Genomic DNA, 20,027 nt, shown 5'->3' on the forward strand with positions numbered 1-20,027 from the left:
CCGGAGTGGAAGGTACTATGGAGGCATGACCAGGGTCCTCAGAGCCTGATGGAGATGCCTTTGGAACCTTCTTCGTAGGGGTTGAAACCACCTTTTTAGAAGGCATAGTGCAAGCAATAAACAGAGGTAAATAAAAAGACAAGCGCATCACCCAAAAGCCCCCAAGTTGCTGCTGTGTCTCCTCTGTCAGTTAGATGCTCTCCTAACTGAAGCCTCTTAATAACTGAGCCGCCCTGCGCTATTGAGTAAAGAAGACGTGAACGCTGAACATTCTGGCCTCGTGCTAAGCCATGCCCTTCATCCCACCCCCAGAAACACCTCTGTAATTCAAACTGAGATTTCTGCTTGCTCGTGTGTGCATAGTGCCACTCGGGATCTCAGCAGTGGCGGGGGGAAAATGAGCGGCACATACGGGCTTTGTGGAAGGAAGCCCCAAAGCCCTCAAAAATGTGGGACATCCTGATCCTATGGGGAGGAGGCAAACTGCTCACAGTCCGAGTATGGTCTTACAGGGAGGATACTGTGCTATGGGGAACCGCAGTAAATCCTCTGCCCTTCATCTAAAGTTGCTTTGACCATCCTGGAGAATCCCGTGAGAGGTATGCAAAAAAAATTCCCTTCTCTCTCTTTTTTTTGCAGACACAGCAGCATACATAGAGGGACATGGCTATTGTGGAGATAACCATTAAGTATAATCCCTACTCCATTTAGTGGGGATTTGTAGGCATGACAAGATTAAAAAAAAAAATTTTTTGCTCAAAGAAGAATCTAAAGTAAACCAAGTTCTTTAGGACCTTCACTTACCTTATCCCCGCCACAGGATTCTGCTGGTAACCAGGCAGATCCAATATTCACCCATCACGACGGGCTAGTCAAAGACCTTCAGGGACCGGGTTCCTTAAAATGGATTTCCACTCCCCTGGACCTGTATAGCACCCTGCCAGAAAGACTTTGGTATTTAATAAATAGCCAAAGAACTGGGTCCCAGGGCCCAGCCCTTCTAAGAGAGGCATTACAGGCAAAACCTTGTTTATTCGGTGACGAGGCCCAGGTACCATTCACTTTGACCTTTAAATAGCACTTTAAATAGATCCAGTTTTGTTAGTTTACTCGTTCAGCAAGGATTGCACCAGTCGAAATCTTCATAAAAACATTTTTAACCGTGACCAACACCTTAGACACTAGTGAAAAAACTGAGGTGTGGGAGGGGTTATATAGGGAGACAACTTTCTGTCTTGGGTATGCCAGTGTTCATCACCTAAAGGTGGCTATATACTCATATAGTTATTACTATGGCTCTGTGTCCCATGATGTATGATAAAGAAAGTACCATTTCAGTCTTTGCAGATGACACCAAGCTATGTAGTATGTATAGGTAAAGTTGATCCAGGTAATATCCCATTGCCTCTGAGGGGGTCAGGAAGGAATTTTTTTCCCCTGCTAGAGCAAATTGGTTCATGTTTTGCTGGGGTTTTTGTGCCTTCCTCTGGATCAACTGTGGGTATAGAATTGCTTATATAGGATAGTATGTAACTTCTGTCTTGCATGGATCCATGTTGTCTATTGCTTAAAATATTTTTTCTAGCAAAAACTCAACTATAATTTTTATTAAACTCTCCAGTATCTTCCTGACTATGGAAGTTAAACTAACAGGTTTATGTCCATAGATTATACCGAACTCTTCACACCCATGTAACATACTCCCTCCATTAGTATGGCCAGTTGAATGCAGACAATCCCTAGCATAGCTTTAAAGTGGTTCCAAAAAGTTTTTTTATGCCTCACTAACTACTGAACCATTCATGGGCACGCTGAATGTACCAAATGGATCGATTGATCAACTTGGGTACATCCAGCTTGCTGGATTCTCTTATTATTATCACTAGTGGTTGCTATAGTCCCTACCTATAATCACTGTCTTCTCCCGGCACGGATGACTTTCCCACCTGTGCCCCCTTTTGGGGCGTTAGGAGCAGATAATTGCTCAACAGGAGGGATTCTCTTGTCAGCACTGTGTTGATGGGAGAACCATGCAAATTTCTTTCTTGCAAATGCACACTGTGCATGGCCTACCTTATGAAAACCAACTGGCCTAATTACATAAGCAGAAGGATAGGATTTTTAGGAATCAAGCCTTGCCAAGATTGCCTGGAAGAAGAATCAAAATTTTTACTTGGTATTTTAGAAAATTATACCTGGCTACAACTTGAAACAGAAATGTGTTTTTATAACATTTGCTTAAAAAAAATCTGTTTGGAGATTATACAGTATAACATGTTTTAATGAAATTGGTGTGCTCAATACAGTATAAAAATTAATATAATACTACAATTCTACCAGGCACTGCATCCCAAAAGGGGCATCTTGAAGTGCTAATAATTGAAATTGTGCTAGTTCTTCTATTTAGTTTCTAAAAAAAAAAAAAAATCTCCAGGCATCAATGACTGAAAATACAGCATCTTATGGGATTTTTGCTGTGTAGCAGTGATTCCCAACCGCTGACTCTCAGCTTTCTTTGATGTTGCTTGTTGGATTCTTTTAAAGCTTTGAAATAATATGCAGACTTCTCACACACAGGCGTAATCAAAACCCAAGAAAGTCAAATTCTCCTATTGGCTAATAGATGTAGCAGCAAATATCTGTTCGTGGTGAATATCAGAGAATTAAGATCAGCTCAACAAAATGTCAGATCCAAGGCATATTAGATAGCTGGAACTTAAAAACGAAAATCATGACCCAAGTTTTTTCATGACAAAAGGCTCATGTCTTAGAGGCTTTACCTTTAAACCAACTAGTACATTTTTCGGTGTTCTAAATAATATTCTGCCAATACTGTGTTTAAAACAGAAACGGGAGACTAATATAGGAAAATAAAACAATACTTGTCAAAAAAGTGTTCATTAATATTCACCTTAAAGTGTTCATCAATATTATCATTAAAGGGGTTGTAAACCCTTTTGGTTTTTCACCTCAATGCATTCTATCGCATCCTAGTAGATGATAGGCTCAGCAATGGCATACAATGCCAAGCTGCTGCTAACAAAGTAAACAGAATATTGGCATCCGTTAAAAAGGGGATCAACTCCAGAAAAAAAACAATAATTATCCCGCTCTACAAGACTCTGGTCCGGCCGCACCTGGAATATGCTGTCCAGTTCTGGGCACCGGTACTCAGGAAGGATGTACTGGAAATGGAGAGGAAATGGAGAGAGTACAAAGGGCAGCAAAGCTGATAAAGGGTCTGGGGGATATTAGTTATGAGGAAAGGTTGCAAGCACTGAACTTATTCTCTCTGGAGAAGAGACGCTTGAGAGGGGGTATGATTTCAATATACAAATACCATACTGGTGACCCCACAATAGGTATAAAACTTTTTCGCAAAAGGGAGTTTAACAAGACTCGTGACCACTCATTAAATTTAGAAGAAAAAAGGTTTAACCTTAAACTTCATAGAGGGTTCTTTACTGTAAGAGCGGCAAGGATGTGGAATTCCCTTCCACAGGCGGTGGTCTCAGTGAGGGGCATTGATCGTTTCAAGAAACTATTAGATAAGCACCTGAATGACCACAACATACAGGGATATACAATGTATGCAATACTGACATATGATCACACACATAGGTTGGACTTGATGGACTTGTGTCTTTTTTCAACCTCACCTACTATTTAACTATGTAACTTCCCATGAATCTACAATAGGGACCATGTAAATGCACTGCTATTGGCAACAGGCAAAATTTAAGGAAACACAGCCAGTGCCACACAGTCCTAATGTGAATATAGAGACGGGCAAATGCAAAATTAAAAAATCAAAGATCCTGAAGGCTGCAATATATGACTGTCACAGATCAGCTGTGGAGCTGATCTGTGTCTTACCTTTACTGCTGTAGGTTGGCTGGCACCTTTTGTTCCACTAGCTGGTGTTCAGCTCTGTGCACTCTGCAGTTATGGGTGTCACCGCCCCTCACCTGTTGCCTAATATTTGTTTCCTTCCTGCTACTTCCTGTCCAGCCCCTCATGTGCTTCTCTATTTAAATCCCTTTCAAACCAACTACTGGTTGCTTGAGCAACATTAGATTCTGAGCTCCCTTTCTGTAACCTGTTTTACCTGACCTCTCGTGATCTGATCTCTTGTGTACCGACTCGGCTTGTTCTGATTACGTTGTCTGCAGCCCGTCTTGACCTTGACTCACTATCCGGCTCTCCTTTGCTTCATCCATCCATCCTTGTCTAACAGTGTCTTCTGGTACTTCCCTAGCAAGCAGGTTGAACCTGGGGGTCGTGACCTGAGGTCAGCACACAGATAAGCCCAAACCCTTGTGAGGGGATCCCTGGCAGAAAACCAGCTGGCCCTTAGACTCCACGCCCTGGGGGATCCCGTGTCACCTGCCCATCTGTGGGCTCACTGTAAGTAGTACAGTGACAGTGACTGGAGGGGACACATGGATAGGGACACTGTGCAGGAGGCTTGATGGTGGATGGTATATTTGAAACCCATATATGCTAATCAGAGGAGATACGGGAAACACAAAGTAATGCTAAAATCATCGGTGGTCACTCATGGAGTAAAGACCAAATTCCCAACAGGAGCAACATATTGCAGCCCTCAGGATTTTAGATTTTCTAATTTTGCATTTTCCCCTTTCTATATCCACATTAGGACTGTGTGGCACTGGCGGTGTCTCCTTAATTTTTGCCTATTGCCTCTAGCATTTACATGGTCCCTATTGTACATGAATGTGAAGTATCCAGACATTTTTATTTTATTTTTTTGTTTGTTTGTTTGTCCTGTTTGTCTCCAGACAACTTTGTCTATGGATGGTGTATGGTGGAGGATTGATGGTTTTATGAATTTCTATTTTTCTAATTACATAATTATTTATTATTATTTGTTGTAATAAATTGTCAATTTTGATATTTGAATCGTGTTTTTTCTGACACTCTATGTTTTGTCACTATTCTATGCATATCCTCTTTTGGCATAGCATTCCCTCCATGTTATTTAGCCATTGAGCCTCACCTCTATATGGGGTGAGTGGATGAGTGCCTGGTGGTAATACCGTTTAATTTGATTGAAATGGTTTCCAAATCTTTTTATATTATTAAGTTTGTTAGAAAACCTTAGTGAACAAACAGCACAATGAAGGCCAAGAAAAAGACCAGACAGGTCAGGTATAAAGTTGTGGAGAAGTTTAAAGCAGCGTTAGATTATAAAAAATATACCAAGCTTTGAACACCTCATGGAGCACTGTTCAATCCATCATCTCAAAAAGGAAAGAGTCTGACACAACTGCAAACCTACCAAGACATGACCATCCACCTAAACTGACAGGCCAGGCAAGGAGAGCATTAATCAGAGAAGCAACCAAGAGGCCCGTGGTAACTCTGGAGGAGATGCAGAGATCCGCAGGTGGGAGAACCTGTCCACAGGACAACTATTAGTCGTGCACTCCGCAAATCTGGCCTTTATGGAAGAGTGGCAAGAAGAAAGCCATTGTTGAAAGAAAGTCATAAGAAGTCCCGTTTGAGACAAGCCATGTGGGAGACACAGCAAACATTGGGAAGAAGGTGTTTTGGTCAGATGAGACAAAAAAATGAAACTTTTTGGCCTAAAAGCAAAACGCCACGTGTGGCAGAAAACTAATACTGCAAGGCACCCTGAACACATCATCCTCACCATGAAACATGGTGGTGGCAGCATCATGTTGTGGAGCTGCTTTTCTTCAGCAGGGACAGAGAAGCTGGTCAGAGTTTATGGGAAGATGGATGGAGCAAAATACAGGACAATCTTAGAAGAAAACCTGTTAAACCTGCAAAAGACTTGACACCAGGGTGGAGGTTCACCTTCCAGCAGGACAATGACCCTAAACGTATAGCCAGAGCTACAATTGAACAGTTTCGATCAAAAACATATTCATGTGTTAGAATGGCCCAGTCAATGATTAGACCTAAATCCAATTCAGAATCTGTGGCAAGACTTGAAAATTGCTGTTCACGGATGCTTTCCATCCAATCTGACAAAGCTTGAGTTATTTTGCAAAGAAGAATGGGCAAAAATGTCACTCTCTAGATGTAATTGCATCAAAAGGTGGTTCTACAAAGTATTGACTCAGGGGGGCTGAATACAAATGCAGGCCACATTTTCACATATTTATTTGTAAAAAAAAAATTGAAAAACATTTATCATTTTCCTTCCACTTCACAATTATGTGCCACTTTGTGTTGGTCTATCACATAAAATCCCCACAAAATACATTTATGTTTTTGGTCGTAACATGACAAAATGTGGAAAATTGCAAGCGGTATGAATACCTTTTCCAGGCACTGTAGTAAGGAGGAGTGCATAGACTATAAAAACCCAGAGCTTATGACAAGAGTAGTATGTTTATACTGTATGTATGTTATAAACTCTAAATTAAGTGTGCATGTGAATATGGAGATTGTGAAAGTATTTGAAATGCTGCAGTTTGTATGTGAGTATGGGTATGAGTATAATCTACATTTAGTACATAGAAATATGGCAGCAATAAAATATTACAAATGTACTGTGTCAGAAGTGAGTGTAGTACACATGTAGTGTGTAGTACACATGTAGTGTGTAGTACGGTAGTTTGTATACACTTTTAGTATGTGGCATTGTGACTGGTAATACATTCAGAGTCAGGTGACCTCAGCATTGATCAGTAGCAGGCCACACACAGCTTGCTCTTCCTCCCACCTCCCATTGGTCTCTCTACTAGTTGTACAAGCCAGGCTTCTTCCTGCTGCTGCCCTGACCTTCTATCTCTCCCTGCTGCCTTCTTCTCTTCCTCCTCTTGAGCTTCTTATTTTTCACTGTCCCCAGCTCTCCATTGGTACCCAGGATTTGTCCTGCCTGCCCCAGTCCATTATATGTTGTCCACTCTCTGTGAGCTGCCATAATAAGCATGGTGGGAGCATGAGCATGCACAAGGCCAGGTCACCCCACTGGAGGGACTAGCAACATCAAGAATGGAAAATGGGAGCACAACAAGGCAGTTTGAATAGAGCATAGAACAAACAAAGAACAAAGAGCATTTGTCGTCAATCGCCATTTGGCCTTGAATGGGACCCTCAGCACTCAATAGAATATTTTCATTTATTGAAGTGCTTTGCATCAAGTTAGGCAGCTCATTTAAAATGAATTGGTGGCAAAAACAGTGGCAGCATTAATAACCCATTAGTGGTCAGCGGCAGTGCTATTAACCTCTCCACACATTATATTGCCAGCTAGGACTATACTTATACTGTTGGGTGGAGTGATCTCCACCCAACAGTACTAAATACTGCAGGTGCTCTTTCATTGCATCCAGCACATCGCTGCCACTCTTTTTTAGATTCTTGTGATGAGAAGAGTGTTATCACACTGTGCTTCCTTACCGCAACTAGTGGATGGCACCAAAGCTTGTAGCAAGGATCAGGCATCCAACACAACCAGAAGTGTGTCACATGTGTCAAGAGAGTGAAGAAGTGCTAGTTGTCAGGATTTCACACTTTGTGACCCTTTTCTATTTCATATACAGGCATACCCCACTTTTAAGTACACAATGGGGTTTATTTACTAAAGGTGGAAAGTGCGAAATCAGGCTGACTTCTGCATAGAAATCAATGAGCTTCCAGGTTTTATTACCAAAGCTTAATTGAACAAGCTGGGGTTAGAAGCTCATTGGTTTCTATGCAGAAGTGAGCCTCATTTTGCACTTTCCAGCTTTAGTAAATAAACCGCATTGTGTACTTAAAAGTGGGGTATGCCTGTATTCAGAAAAGCCTTAAAGGAATGTTTTCTTCCCATTGTTCACATATTAGGGCTTCAAATGGTGTCATCGCTAAACATACACTATTAACGCCTTCAAGTCATAGACCTTTACAATATAAGGCCTGTAGGGAACCCAGCATGTAATGGAGGTCGCTGTAAGCTTCTGCAAGTATATCAACTATAGGCCCTTTAGCACTGGCCATATCCCAGTTTGGACATACATTTAAAAACATCTATGTGACCACTATACTTTTACCTCTGGATGCCCTGTAACCATTTATGCTACAATGCATTTCCGGCAATGTAAGGTTGGCACAGAAATAAGTTTGGCATGCTTATGATATCTTAGCATGTACTGTGTACACAATAATATGTTGTAAATGTATTAATTGAGAAAAAGACAACAAGGTGTTTTTTACCTTTTATTAGAAACACTCAGGTAGAAAAAAAGACATTTTTTTCAAGACTCTCAGTGATTTTCATGCACACATAATTTTGCATAAAGGCAGGCACCGCGCAAGGTTTGCATGGAGTGATGGGTGGAGGGGAAACTTTTGACTCTCATAACAGACACATTGCAAACTGATCATGGGAGGGGCAAATTTTGGGAACAGACACCAACCAGAAATTTAATGAAACTTGGTTATCTTTGTAAACAAAATCTGCTTTGTAGCATTCGATTTTTTGTTAATGAATGTATACGGGGGTACATTATACTACAAAGGCACAAATTTAAAGCAGTATATCTGTGATGCCCCTGAAAGAGTCCAAATGCATGTGCAACAGTAATATTAATCTTGTGAGGGGGAGAATTCTGTATTTGATTGCTGAGGGGAATTACTTGGAACCTGACTGTTGAAAGAAAGCTGATGGCACAAAGGAATCAACACGAAAATGTGCAAAGTCACTTAATTTACAGAAAAAATAGCAAGTCCTGTATTCTACCGAACATATCTCCTGAATAATTCTGTTTATGTATTCATCACCCTGCCAAGGGATAACTTGGCCCATTTGAAAATAATATGAAAACTTTACTATTTCACAAGCATTCGGTCTCTGTATATGATTATTTTATGTAATATGGTCCTAATTGGTTCCTGGTGATTAAAGAGAGCATCAGATGTAGACTTTCTCTCTTTGGAACATAAGTTCATAACATGCTTTTTCCTTTTAATTGAATTGATCAAAACCACCTACATCTTTTGAGTCTTTTCTTATTTTTTCTTTTTTTAACTTTATTTCTTTATACATTTCTTTTATTTCACATCATATACTGTATAAATCACTTTTAAAAGTGTCATAAAATTGTTACTTTCTTATAAAATTATCTGTTGTATGACATATATACTCTTGAATAAATCATCTTTCTGTTCAAGGAGAATAGGAGAATAAAATACACAAATCAAAATAAAGCAACAAAAAACAACATGAAAGCAAAAAATAAACACTGGACATATTAAAATTGTACACAAATGGGGGTAAAGTGTTATTATTTTTATGTCAGTCTTGTTTGGTTAATTGATTTTTATGTGACTTAAAATGAGGTAATTCTGATTGTTGACAGATCATGATGTCTTAAAACACATTATATCATGCTGAAGGTGTATTTGTGTCATTATGTAATGGTAGTATGGTACTGTGTATTATAATGGCAGTAAAAATTAATAATCAACTGAATCATGACATGAAAATTTAGTGAAACATCACAAGCAGTTTTCAGGCAATAATTTTGATTTGTATCAAATGGGACAATTAATGGCAACGTATTAAATGCATTTTGTAATCATGTATAATTCATGTAATTTAAACAGTTTTTACAGGGACTCAGGCAAATGATGGGGGGTACATTTTTTAAAGCACAAGACTCATTTAAAGTAACATATTTGTTTAAAACAATCAGGGCACAACAATAAAAATTTAGAATTAAACAGCACAACAGGGAACATCAAAATAACTTGTTTTGACTTTAGCAGTAAGTAGTAAATAATAATAATAAAAAAAATACTGAAATGCAATAAAGCTGACACACCTTGAAAAAATTGTGTGTCTGAGGAATAAAAACATAAATTGAAAAAAAAATGTGTTAAAAAAATATTTAAAAATCAAAAAGTTAAGAATTAGAATTTGAGCTGGACGAAAATAACAAGTTATAATGTGTTTCCTGATCCTTTTGTGGGAATTCAGTGGGCCTAGGTGTGTAGCTTGCCTGCTATCTTTTTTCCTCCCGTCTGCGCCAGACGCGCTTCTCCGCCCCACAACGGGTTAACTAGTCCTCCTGACTGATCCCGGTTTTCGGTAGGGAGCAGCATCTGGTGTGACCATTTGTTTGGCCCCTCCCAATGTTCAACGGCATTTTCAAACAGTGCTGCCTATATAGCGTGGTTACTGTAGCTGACATATGTTGGTTTACTGGCCAGAGCTAGAAGAGAAATATACAATTTTAATCTATTCTGTAGCCATTCACTTACAATTATTTCTTAAATAGTATGATGTACAACATTGATCCCTAGAATGCCTGCACAGGTTACATTATTTAAAAGTGACCTGACTATGCACTATAAAGCCTGAGCGTATATCCACTTTGCAATGTGAATGTTCACTGGTCTTGGTAAATGGGGTGACACTGGGTTTATTTCAATAATCCAAAGTTGCCAGAAAAGAAAATCAAAATGAAAACAACTTCTTCACCTTATTTACCAAACTGGGGTATATTTAGGCTGGGTTCACATTGCAGCGGTTACAAGAACCGGATGTGATTCACACCGCACTGCAGTGCAAATCACATCTGAGCTCTGTGCGATGCGAGTTCAGCCATACAGATAGTATGGCTGAATTCGCATCGCACCCGCCCCAAACTCGCACAGGACCCTTTTTTTGGTCCGCAGCAGAATCGGATCGCATGGGTGTTCACACCATGCGATCCGATTCCTGTCCGAGTTTGCAGATCGCACTGCGATATGCAAACTGATCTGGGGGTGTCATTAACGTTTCACTGACACCCCCAGCAGTTCGCATAGGGCAGTGTGAACTGCCGCCGGGAGGTATGCGATGTGTTCCCGCATCACTGCAATGTGAACCTAGCCTTATAAAGCAGAGACTGTGACATTCACCAAACATTCACAGCAGTTGAATCAGTCACTAATTAAAAAAAAAAATACATGCAGCAGGAAGATTCACCTGTATTAAATGTTTGGTTAATGTTGCAGTCACTGCTTTGCAAATATACCCCTTAGCAGATGTTCGCTTTGGCATATGAAATTTCTCTGCCCCTTTAGTAAACAACTCCTGAGTATAAACACCACAACTATGCCAAAATCAGAAAGTCATTACATTTACCTTAAAGCGGGAGTCCACCGGGACTCCGCGTTTTTTTTTTTTTTAAAAGCCAGCAGCTACAAATACTGCAGCTGCTGACTTTTAAAATAGTGACACTTACCTGTCCAGCGCGCCCGCGATGTCGGCACCCGAAGCCGATCGCTAGGTCGTCTGTCGGGTCCTGCCGCCGCCATCTTGGGTATGGGAATCAGGAAATGGAGCCTTTTGGCTTCATTTCCCGGTTCCCTACTGCGCATGCGCGAGCCGCGCGGCGCAATCCGGACGGTCCCCGCTGCCTCTGGGAACTGTGTGTTTCCCAGCAGGCAGCGGGGCACTTGCGTAAAGGGGCGGGCAGTTGCGGAAAGGGGCGTAATCTACGCCCCTTTCCGCAGACAGCTATCCCGGAAGTGGGTGCAGTTACCTGGATTATCCAGGTAACTGCACCCCCCTCCCCCCTGAAAGGTGCCAATTGTGGCGCCGGAGGGGGGGGGATTCCGATGAGCGGAGGTCCATTTTAGGGTGGACCTCCGCTTTAATCTGATTTCTCTGCAATTCCTGGGAAGTAAACAACAAGTATGCATACAGGGTCAAGAGGAGGGTGGTTGGGATGCACTATCTGTACTTTGTATAATTTCTCTTTCTGCTTCCTTTCTGCATCATCAATCACTATATCACATTTCCATGGTAAGTTTGAATGTGACTGGTGGCTGTAAGAAAATACTGACATTTTTTAAATGAAGCTTTTCTTACAGCAAGGATCCTGAGATGGGCATTTCAACATTGCAAGTGGGAACCTTTCAGATTCCATGCACACTGGCTTGAAAAACTTTGCTTCTACAAGAGTTTTGTGTTTCGCCTGTAGAAGCAGCTCAATGTCATCCTATGTGTCCATGCACATTAGGACGTTAAGAGACATATTTTGAGTTTAAACATTTAGAGGCAGAAAAAAAAAAACCTTCTAGTTTGCGTTTCTGATTGGAGCTAGGAGTTAGAAAAACATAAAACTCTCCTAAACTCATCAAAATTTTGTACAAAAAAATGCTCTATATGAGCGTTTTTTACTCCTGAGAGAATATACTTTTTTTTAAGCCCAGTGTCCGTGGAGCCTTAGGATCACCAAACTACCAAGAGAGGACACTGGATCTGAGTGGAGCACAACAGCAATGCCTGTAAGCATCTTAATCACGCAAGTCTTGGACACTATTTTAAAATGGTGATGGGAGAATGACTGTCGCCCTGGCACCATTTTAAAATGGCACTTGGAATCAGCAGCTCCCGTGGGTCCTGGTGGGGATTCAGGCAGGGACCTTCAACAGTCACAGACGAGTGATGTTTTTGGCACTTTTTGCCAGTAGAGAGACTCAGGCAGAGCTATTGCAGCTCTCTTCATCAGTAAATCACTGCTAAAGTGATCTATTGTTGTCTTATTGGAGCCAGCAGTAGATCACATTTAGAAATGATATGCTGGTGCATGGGGGTCTAGATCTGGTTTCCACTGACCAAATCCAAACCTCCCATGAAGGAAACAAAAATAAAAATAGAAAAACAAATATGAATCCTAGAAATATTCCCTCCCAAAATTAATCAGATCACAACAATAATGTCAGATAATCTGGATGACATTGGCATTCACTGAGCAAGCATCAACTTCTCATGTAAGCCAATGTCATTTGAATTTTTAGTGTTGCGTTAGAAATAAATTTAAGAAATTTGTATTTTCTTCAATACTCTTGCTATTTATTCCGAATAAAAAATAAAAACCAAAGAAATATATATCCATATTTGCTACCAACATAAAGCCCGTATCTTACCCCCCCCCCCCCCCAAAAAAAAAAATATGTATAAAACATTAGGGTATACCACAAAGACTAAAAGACAAAATGTGTGTCAGATAATAAAATAAAAATAAGAGTTTTGAGTAATTTCTTTGGAAAGGCTGTCAATTTTTGGGATGACTAAGGGCACTTTTACACTGGGGCGGGCGGGCGTTGATGGTAAAACGCTGCTAGTTTTAGCGTCATTTTAGCGGGGCTATTCAGCCACTAGTGGGGGGCTTTTAACCCCCACTAGCAGCCAAATAAAGGGTTAAATGCACCCATGTAGCGCCGATGCCAAGGCGCTTCGTCAGTGGTGCCCATTCATTTCAATGGGCAGGAGCGGTGGAGAAGCGGGGTGTACACTGCTTCTTTACCCCCCCCCCCAAAGATGCTGTTTGCATTTTTTAACATCCTGCCAGCTGGGACTGCAGGGGAGGTGTTTTTCGTTAATGACACCCCCAAATCAGTTTGCATATCACAGTGCGATCTGCAAATTCAGACAGGAATGTGAACACCCATGGGATCCGATTCTACTGCAGACAAAAAAAAGGGTCCTGTGCGATTTTTGTGCAAATTTAGCCATACGATCTTTATGGCTGAAATCGCATATGATTTTCACTTCCGATCTCTGACCAGTGTGAACCAGCCCTAAAAGTCCATATATTTCTCATCAACAATTCAAAAAATAGGATTTTTAAAACGGCTTACCTGTAAAATCCTTTTCTTTGATGTACATCAGGGGACACAGAGCCATAGTAATAACTATGTGGGTTATATCAATGTATCAGGTGCTGGACACTGGCACGCCCCTTAAGGCGTGAACTTCCCCCATATAACCCCTCCCATTACTGGGAGTCCTGAGTTTTGTAGCCAAGCAATCAAACCTCTGTGTCCCCTGATGTACATCAAAGAAAAGGATTTTACAGGTAAGCTGTTTTATAAATCCTATTTTATTTTCTTACATCAGGGGACACAGAGCCAGAGTAATAACTATGTGGGATGTCCCATAGCAATGGCAACTGAAGGGCGGGAGACAGAATCAAGGAAACAGGAGGCCAGAGGACTCCTACTGCAGCCTGCAGTGTATGCTGTGCCCAAAGGCAATATCCTCACGACCTTTAATATCGATTTGAAAAAATCGGATAAAAGTCTGAACCAAAGACCAAGTTGCGGTCTTACAGATCTGAGCCATAGAGGCCTGATGATGCACCACCCAAGAGGCACTAATCACCCTGGATGAGTGTGCTCTTAATATGAGAAGGAAGAATTTTCTTCTTTAAGCTGAAGCTTGATCAATCACTTGACAAATCCATTTGGAAAATAGTGGATCTTGACGATGCCTGTCCATATCTTCGACCCTCTGGCAGTACAAACAAAATCTGTGTTTTGCGATCCAGAGCGGTCATCCCTAAATAGATTCTGATCGCTCTTTCTACATCAAGAGACTGTAGTGCTTTTCTTCTTTAAGCTGAAGCTTGATCAATCACTTGACAAATCCATTTGGAAAATAGTGGATCTTGACGATGCCTGTCCATATCTTCGACCCTCTGGCAGTACAAACAAAATCTGTGTTTTGCGATCCAGAGCGGTCATCCCTAAATAGATTCTGATCGCTCTTACTACATCAAGAGACTGTAGTGCTTTCTCTTCCCCAGATTAAGGCTTCTGGGGAGAAAGAAGGAAGAATATCTTGGTTTCAATGAAAACCTGTTACCACTTTTGGTAGGAATTCAGGATGAGGACATAAAACCACCTCACCCTTATGCATGATGAAATATGGCTCCTACAAGAGAGAGCCTTTAGTTCCAATACTCTTCTAGCAGAAGAAATGGCAAGCAAAAAAATTATCTTTCTTGTCAAAGAACTAAGAGAATGTCTCGTAAGGTTCAAACGGCTAATTTAACAAAGTCAACCTTTTGAAGAGCGAGGACCACTTAAATGACTTGGTAACCGGTCCCGGGCCACAATGAGGATGATAGGTCCGTGCAGAGCGGGCATGGACACAGCCCACTCTACTCTATGTGTCCTCCGTTCCGATCTGCCCTAACGGAAAGGGATTGATCCCCTTCCGTTTTTGTTTTTTTAGCGAATCAGATTGGAGGTAGGTGTAAAAGGACACAAATCTGTTTACATCTGCCGTTTCATAGAGGTGAATGTAGGGTCCGATTGGGTTGGACCAATTGTGTGAAAGGGGCCTTTCACACTAATGCAGCGCAGTGCACCTGTGTCTTTCCTGCAGTTTAGCTACACTGCAGGTGTGGTGCACTTTCTGAAAGCTCATCAAACCCACAGGTAATAACAGAAGTCTATGCCTTAGTGCAGGTAACCTGAAGGTGCACTGCACCTGTGGGTCAGTTTGAAAGCAGCCCAGTAACCACTGCGCAGATATGCCCAGATATACACTGCAATTTTAGTAATAAACTGACCTTTAATAACAGTCTTCCATTCAGGTATCGCCTGCTGTTACTGTCCCCGACAGAGTGCATTTGGCATCACTCCGTCTGTGGCAAGAGATGGCGTTATACAGGAAGCATCGGCTTATACAGCTCTTCTCAACAGCTGCTTGCTTTTCTGGCTTCATTAACAACACAGATGTTCTGGGATGGCGGGTCTGCAACCCATTATCTGGGCTTGGCAATCTGCCATCCCACAGAAAGAGGTCACGGGCCACATGTGGCCCTTGTGCCACTGGTTGGGCACCCCTGATTTAAATGGTAGAAGAAAAACCCTGTTTGTATGAAATACACAGGGATAGAAGTGTTCTACCTTTGACAGCTCATCTGACTGGCCGTATTTTTCTTTTTACCTCTCAGGGGAGGAAGACATTCTTTTTGGAAGGATTTTTATTTTGTTGTATACCATTAACCCGTTTAGAACCCTTAGAGGAGTTCCTGGCCCCTTTGTCACTCATAGCTTACAGTAAAAAGCAGAGGCAGTACCAGCAAAAGAATGTTTAACTTGCTAGGCTATAGTACAGTACAATAACTGCTATTAATCCTAGCTATACAGTACAATGTTGTTAAAAGAGAAATGCCTGTGTCACCAAACCTGACCAGCGACCACTTTGCTCTGTCCCTCCACCGCCAGGCAGCAGCTTCTGTTGCAGAGCTCTAAAAGACTTCCTCCTGAAAACGGGCCCCCCCTCCTCTTTCAACAGGGGAAGTGTGTGAGCGCCGGCATAATGGCAGGTGGCGGCAGGGGGGTAATTCCTCTGCCTGGCAAGCGGCTGCAACCCGCCCAAAAAACTTTTTTTTTTCTCTTTTTCTTTTTTTAAGAAAAAAGAGGCAGCTGGCATTTAAAGGATCAAAAACCGCCAATCTGGGGGCCCCGGAAGTGATCAGACCCCCTTTCATACCTGAGGGTCTGAGCTGGCTTGAACGGAGAGGAAAGTGGAGCTTCTGCTGTTTCCAGCGTCAGAATGGTGAGTGCTCAATACATCCTACAGTGGTGACACATAGACATGACATGACAACACAATACATGGAAGGAGAGATTATCTCCCCTACCTTTTCTCACAGCAGGGTTTGTCAGAGATAAAAAAAAACAATCTTCGCCCTTCTCAGTAGGTTCCGAGACCTTGAAAGGAAACCTTCAGGAACAGGGGTACACTCAAGTAATCCCGCAATCCTGGACCTGTGAGAAGACCTTGCCAGTAAACTTTTATTGGCCTTACTACCAAAAAGTACTGGATCCCAGGGCCCAGCTTAAAAGCATTCGCAAGCAAAACCTTGTGTCTTTGGATGATGAGGCCCGGAAACCGTAATGGATCTGGTCAGGATGGCTGGCTCTCATCAAAGGATTACTGCCCGTGGAGCTCAGTACAACACATCCTTACACGTGTCCAACACCTTAGACACTGGCAAAAAAGTTCACTGGGGAAGTTCACGCCTTAAGGGGCGTGCCAGTGTCCAGCACCTAATACTCTCATATAACCCACATAGTTATTACTATGGCTCTGTGTCCCCGGATGTAAGAAAAGAAAATGTACATGAACTATTTTACGTGTTCAAAGTCAATAACATACCATACAGATGTGAACTAGCGCCATTAAAAACAATGAAAAACCTATGTACATGCAGTATATTAGAGAGCATTGGTGTGAATCAGCCCTTTAAGGAATTCTGAAACAAATACAAAGGAAATGAAAGCTCCTAGAATAAAAAATGCTATACAAATTGGCTTCTTAATGTAATACAAGTGTACACATTCTGTCTTAAAGAATGTCCATTATATAAAGTTGGGCTAGCCATGACTATTTCTCGTAACAAGTGTAGTAGTATCACTTTAAAACCTCAACATAAACAAAGTGGCAGATTATTTACCTGAATCTTTTAGGGCTCATGCAGACAGGGTGTTTTTTCAGCTGCTGTTAGGGGCGTCTGACATTTTTTTTTTTTTCATTTATTTATTTCAGGTACATATGTAGCGCTGTCAATTTAAGCAGCGCTTTACATATACATTACACATTCACATCAGTCCCTACCCTCAGGGAGCTTACAATCTAAGGTCTCTAATACACATTCATACATACTAAGGACAATTTAGACAGAATTCAATTAACCTATCAGCATGTTTTCGGAGTATGGGAGGAAACCGGAGTACCCGGAGGGAACCCACGCAGGCACAGGGAGAACATGCAAATTCCAGGCAGGTAGTGTCTGCCTCTAAACGCCCCTCCATGTTAGTCCTTAAACTTTCGGAGACATTTGAAGGCAGTATAAAAAATGACAGCCTGTGAGTTCAGGAGCAAAGGCTGTTGAGCTGTAAAAACGAAAAACGCAAAAAATTGCTGCTAAATGCTGTAACAAGCATTTAGCCACGTTTAGCTGTGTTTGTCGTTTTTAGGCATTTTTACATTATAGAGAGTGATTTTGCTGAGCAAATGGCAAAAACCGCTATTGCCAAAAAAGGTGCAAAAACGCCCATAAACTTTATTTTGCCTGGCAGCAGCGCTGGCGTTTTTTAAATGTCCTGTGTGCATGAGACCTTAATATTCTTTAGCTTATTACATGATGTCAAGCCATGTAATAATGTGTTATATTTGCTCTGATTTTATAATTGAGGACTCAGCATGGCAAGTAATTGAGTCATAAAACTCATTGCAGGCAGCCTGCATTGTAAATATTAAGTGATTAATGTCCTGCTGGACATTAAGAAGTTATACTATATTGCATGACTAATACTAAACAGGATCAAACTTTGTGTATTTTCCTAAGCAATTTCTGATGTTGGAATCTTAGAGAGGAGTCAGAAAATACGTATTTAGCTAATAATAAAGATAAATAGAGAATTTATTTAATATGAGTTTTATTTGTAACATTTGTATTCTTTGGTTCTTCGATAACATTTGTTTCTCAAAAATACATTTTGAAACATACATTTGTTGTAAATCATAAAACATTTATAAGCTACATGACCAATGCTAGTCAAATTCCTTGTTAGACCCATCTTAGTCAAATTACTCAGTACTTTAAAATTGCTAGACATATTAAATTGTGTTGGGGTATTCTGGGCAAATACATTCCATGGGGAGATTACTAAGTAATCATTGTGACATTTAAGCCTCCTACACACGGTACGATTTTTGCCCAAATGAGCATTTGATTTTTGCCTTAAGGCCGTGTGCCAGAATCTTGTCTTGCATACTAATGGTACACACTTGTTGGTCAACAACACAAACTTAGTGATGTACTACGAAGAATTTCAGCTCTTGAGCGACACCCTTTGGGCCCTTACTGCTAATTTCGTGTTTGGTGAGCATTGATTCCGAGCATGTGTGTTTGTACTTTTGACTTTTGTGTGACAGATTTGTGTACTGACCATATGAAAATCTGATGTCAAATCGTTGTCCGCCGAAAATTTACTAGCCTGTCATCTAACATTTGTTGGCCGAAAGTTGGACAACAATTGTTAAAAGGAGGGTACTAACGGTAAGCTTTTAAGACAACAGTCTGTCAACAGACAATCAGCCTCAGCAATCGTCCTGTGTGTACGAAGCTTTAGGTTAAATCAAACTCTGTTGCTTAATTGGTGATTATCCTGATAAAAATCTAGTCATTGCAGAGCAAAATGTGGAGTGTGCACCTGTTTTGCATTAATTGTTAATTACTGAGCAATTTAATGAGGAATATTAGGTAACCTACAGACTGGTGCTGATTTCCTAATATATAGATACAAACAAATCTTATGCTTGCAAAATATATTCTTTGTCAAATATATAAAAAAATCTACACAGGCTACAGCTAATATATGCAGATTTTATTAACATGGTTGATTTGCTATAGAATGTATACTCCAGCATTTGAACATATGCCCACTAAGCCATAGCATACCTTCAATAAACATGTTATTTTCCCTGAGGAGCTTGTAAATATTTGATTATATCATGCAATAAGTCTATTTATGCAATATTAGCATTTTTAGATGTGCATACCATATTGGAATTAAAATGCATCAAGTGCATACCAGGCATACGCCATCATGTGTGACAACTACAACATGATTGTGACAGACCTAGCTGGGACAGAGGCTCTTGAAGGGGACTGAATGCAAGCCTCTTGCCTCGCGATTATGGGCCCTCGCCTTTGGGGGAACGGTGCTCTTTGTGAGCTGTATGCCTGGGAACCCCTGAGGTGGTGTTACTTGGATTCAGGTCCGTGCCCCCCCAAAGACACACAGACTCTGGATATGTAAATGCCATGTTAGCAATAGACTGAATCACACTGTTGGGACACAAACACTTAGATGCTAATATCATCACCTCCAGCCACCTGTCTGTTGTGTAAATGAGTCTAGTCTGGCTTGTAGGAGTATTCACACATTGTTGTTTGGGCTAATTAACCCTGTGTTTATGGTAATGTTTATTGAATTGTTAGTGAGCTAGGAGCCGAAAAGTCTTATCTCTCAGTCAACTAGTCTGAGTGTCGATTTAGATAATTAGCTCATGCTAATTAGGTTAGGTTTTAGTCTTCTACTGTATTATAAATACTTGCCATTTTGGTTCTAATAAATGATTCCATGTTGAGCAGCTAAGCAAGTGTCGTCTTGTTTTGGGCTTGTAAGCGGTTGGAATATCTGATTGGAGTCAGATTGGAGATAGCGGGATATACTGATGGAAGCAC

The 20,027-nt window shown here is 41.0% G+C and overlaps 1 protein-coding gene across 2 annotated transcripts in view; it reads right to left on the reverse strand.

The window, feature by feature from the left end:
• Nucleotides 1-8,183: 8,183 nt before the first annotated feature.
• Nucleotides 8,184-20,027, reverse strand: part of GRM4 (glutamate metabotropic receptor 4) — a 315,342-nt gene continuing 303,498 nt past the window's right edge. For both annotated transcript variants that reach the window (XM_077481412.1, XM_077481413.1), the window contains exon 11: nt 8,184-10,193. In XM_077481412.1, the coding sequence (XP_077337538.1) occupies nt 10,144-10,193 (50 nt within the window). In that variant the 3' untranslated portion in view covers nt 8,184-10,143. The remainder of the gene's footprint in view (nt 10,194-20,027) is intronic.

This window comes from Lithobates pipiens, unplaced genomic scaffold, assembly GCF_037356315.1.
Source record: "Lithobates pipiens isolate NorthernLeopardFrog02 unplaced genomic scaffold, aLitPip1_a1.2 Scaffold_16, whole genome shotgun sequence".
Classification (NCBI taxonomy): Eukaryota; Metazoa; Chordata; class Amphibia; order Anura; family Ranidae; genus Lithobates; species Lithobates pipiens.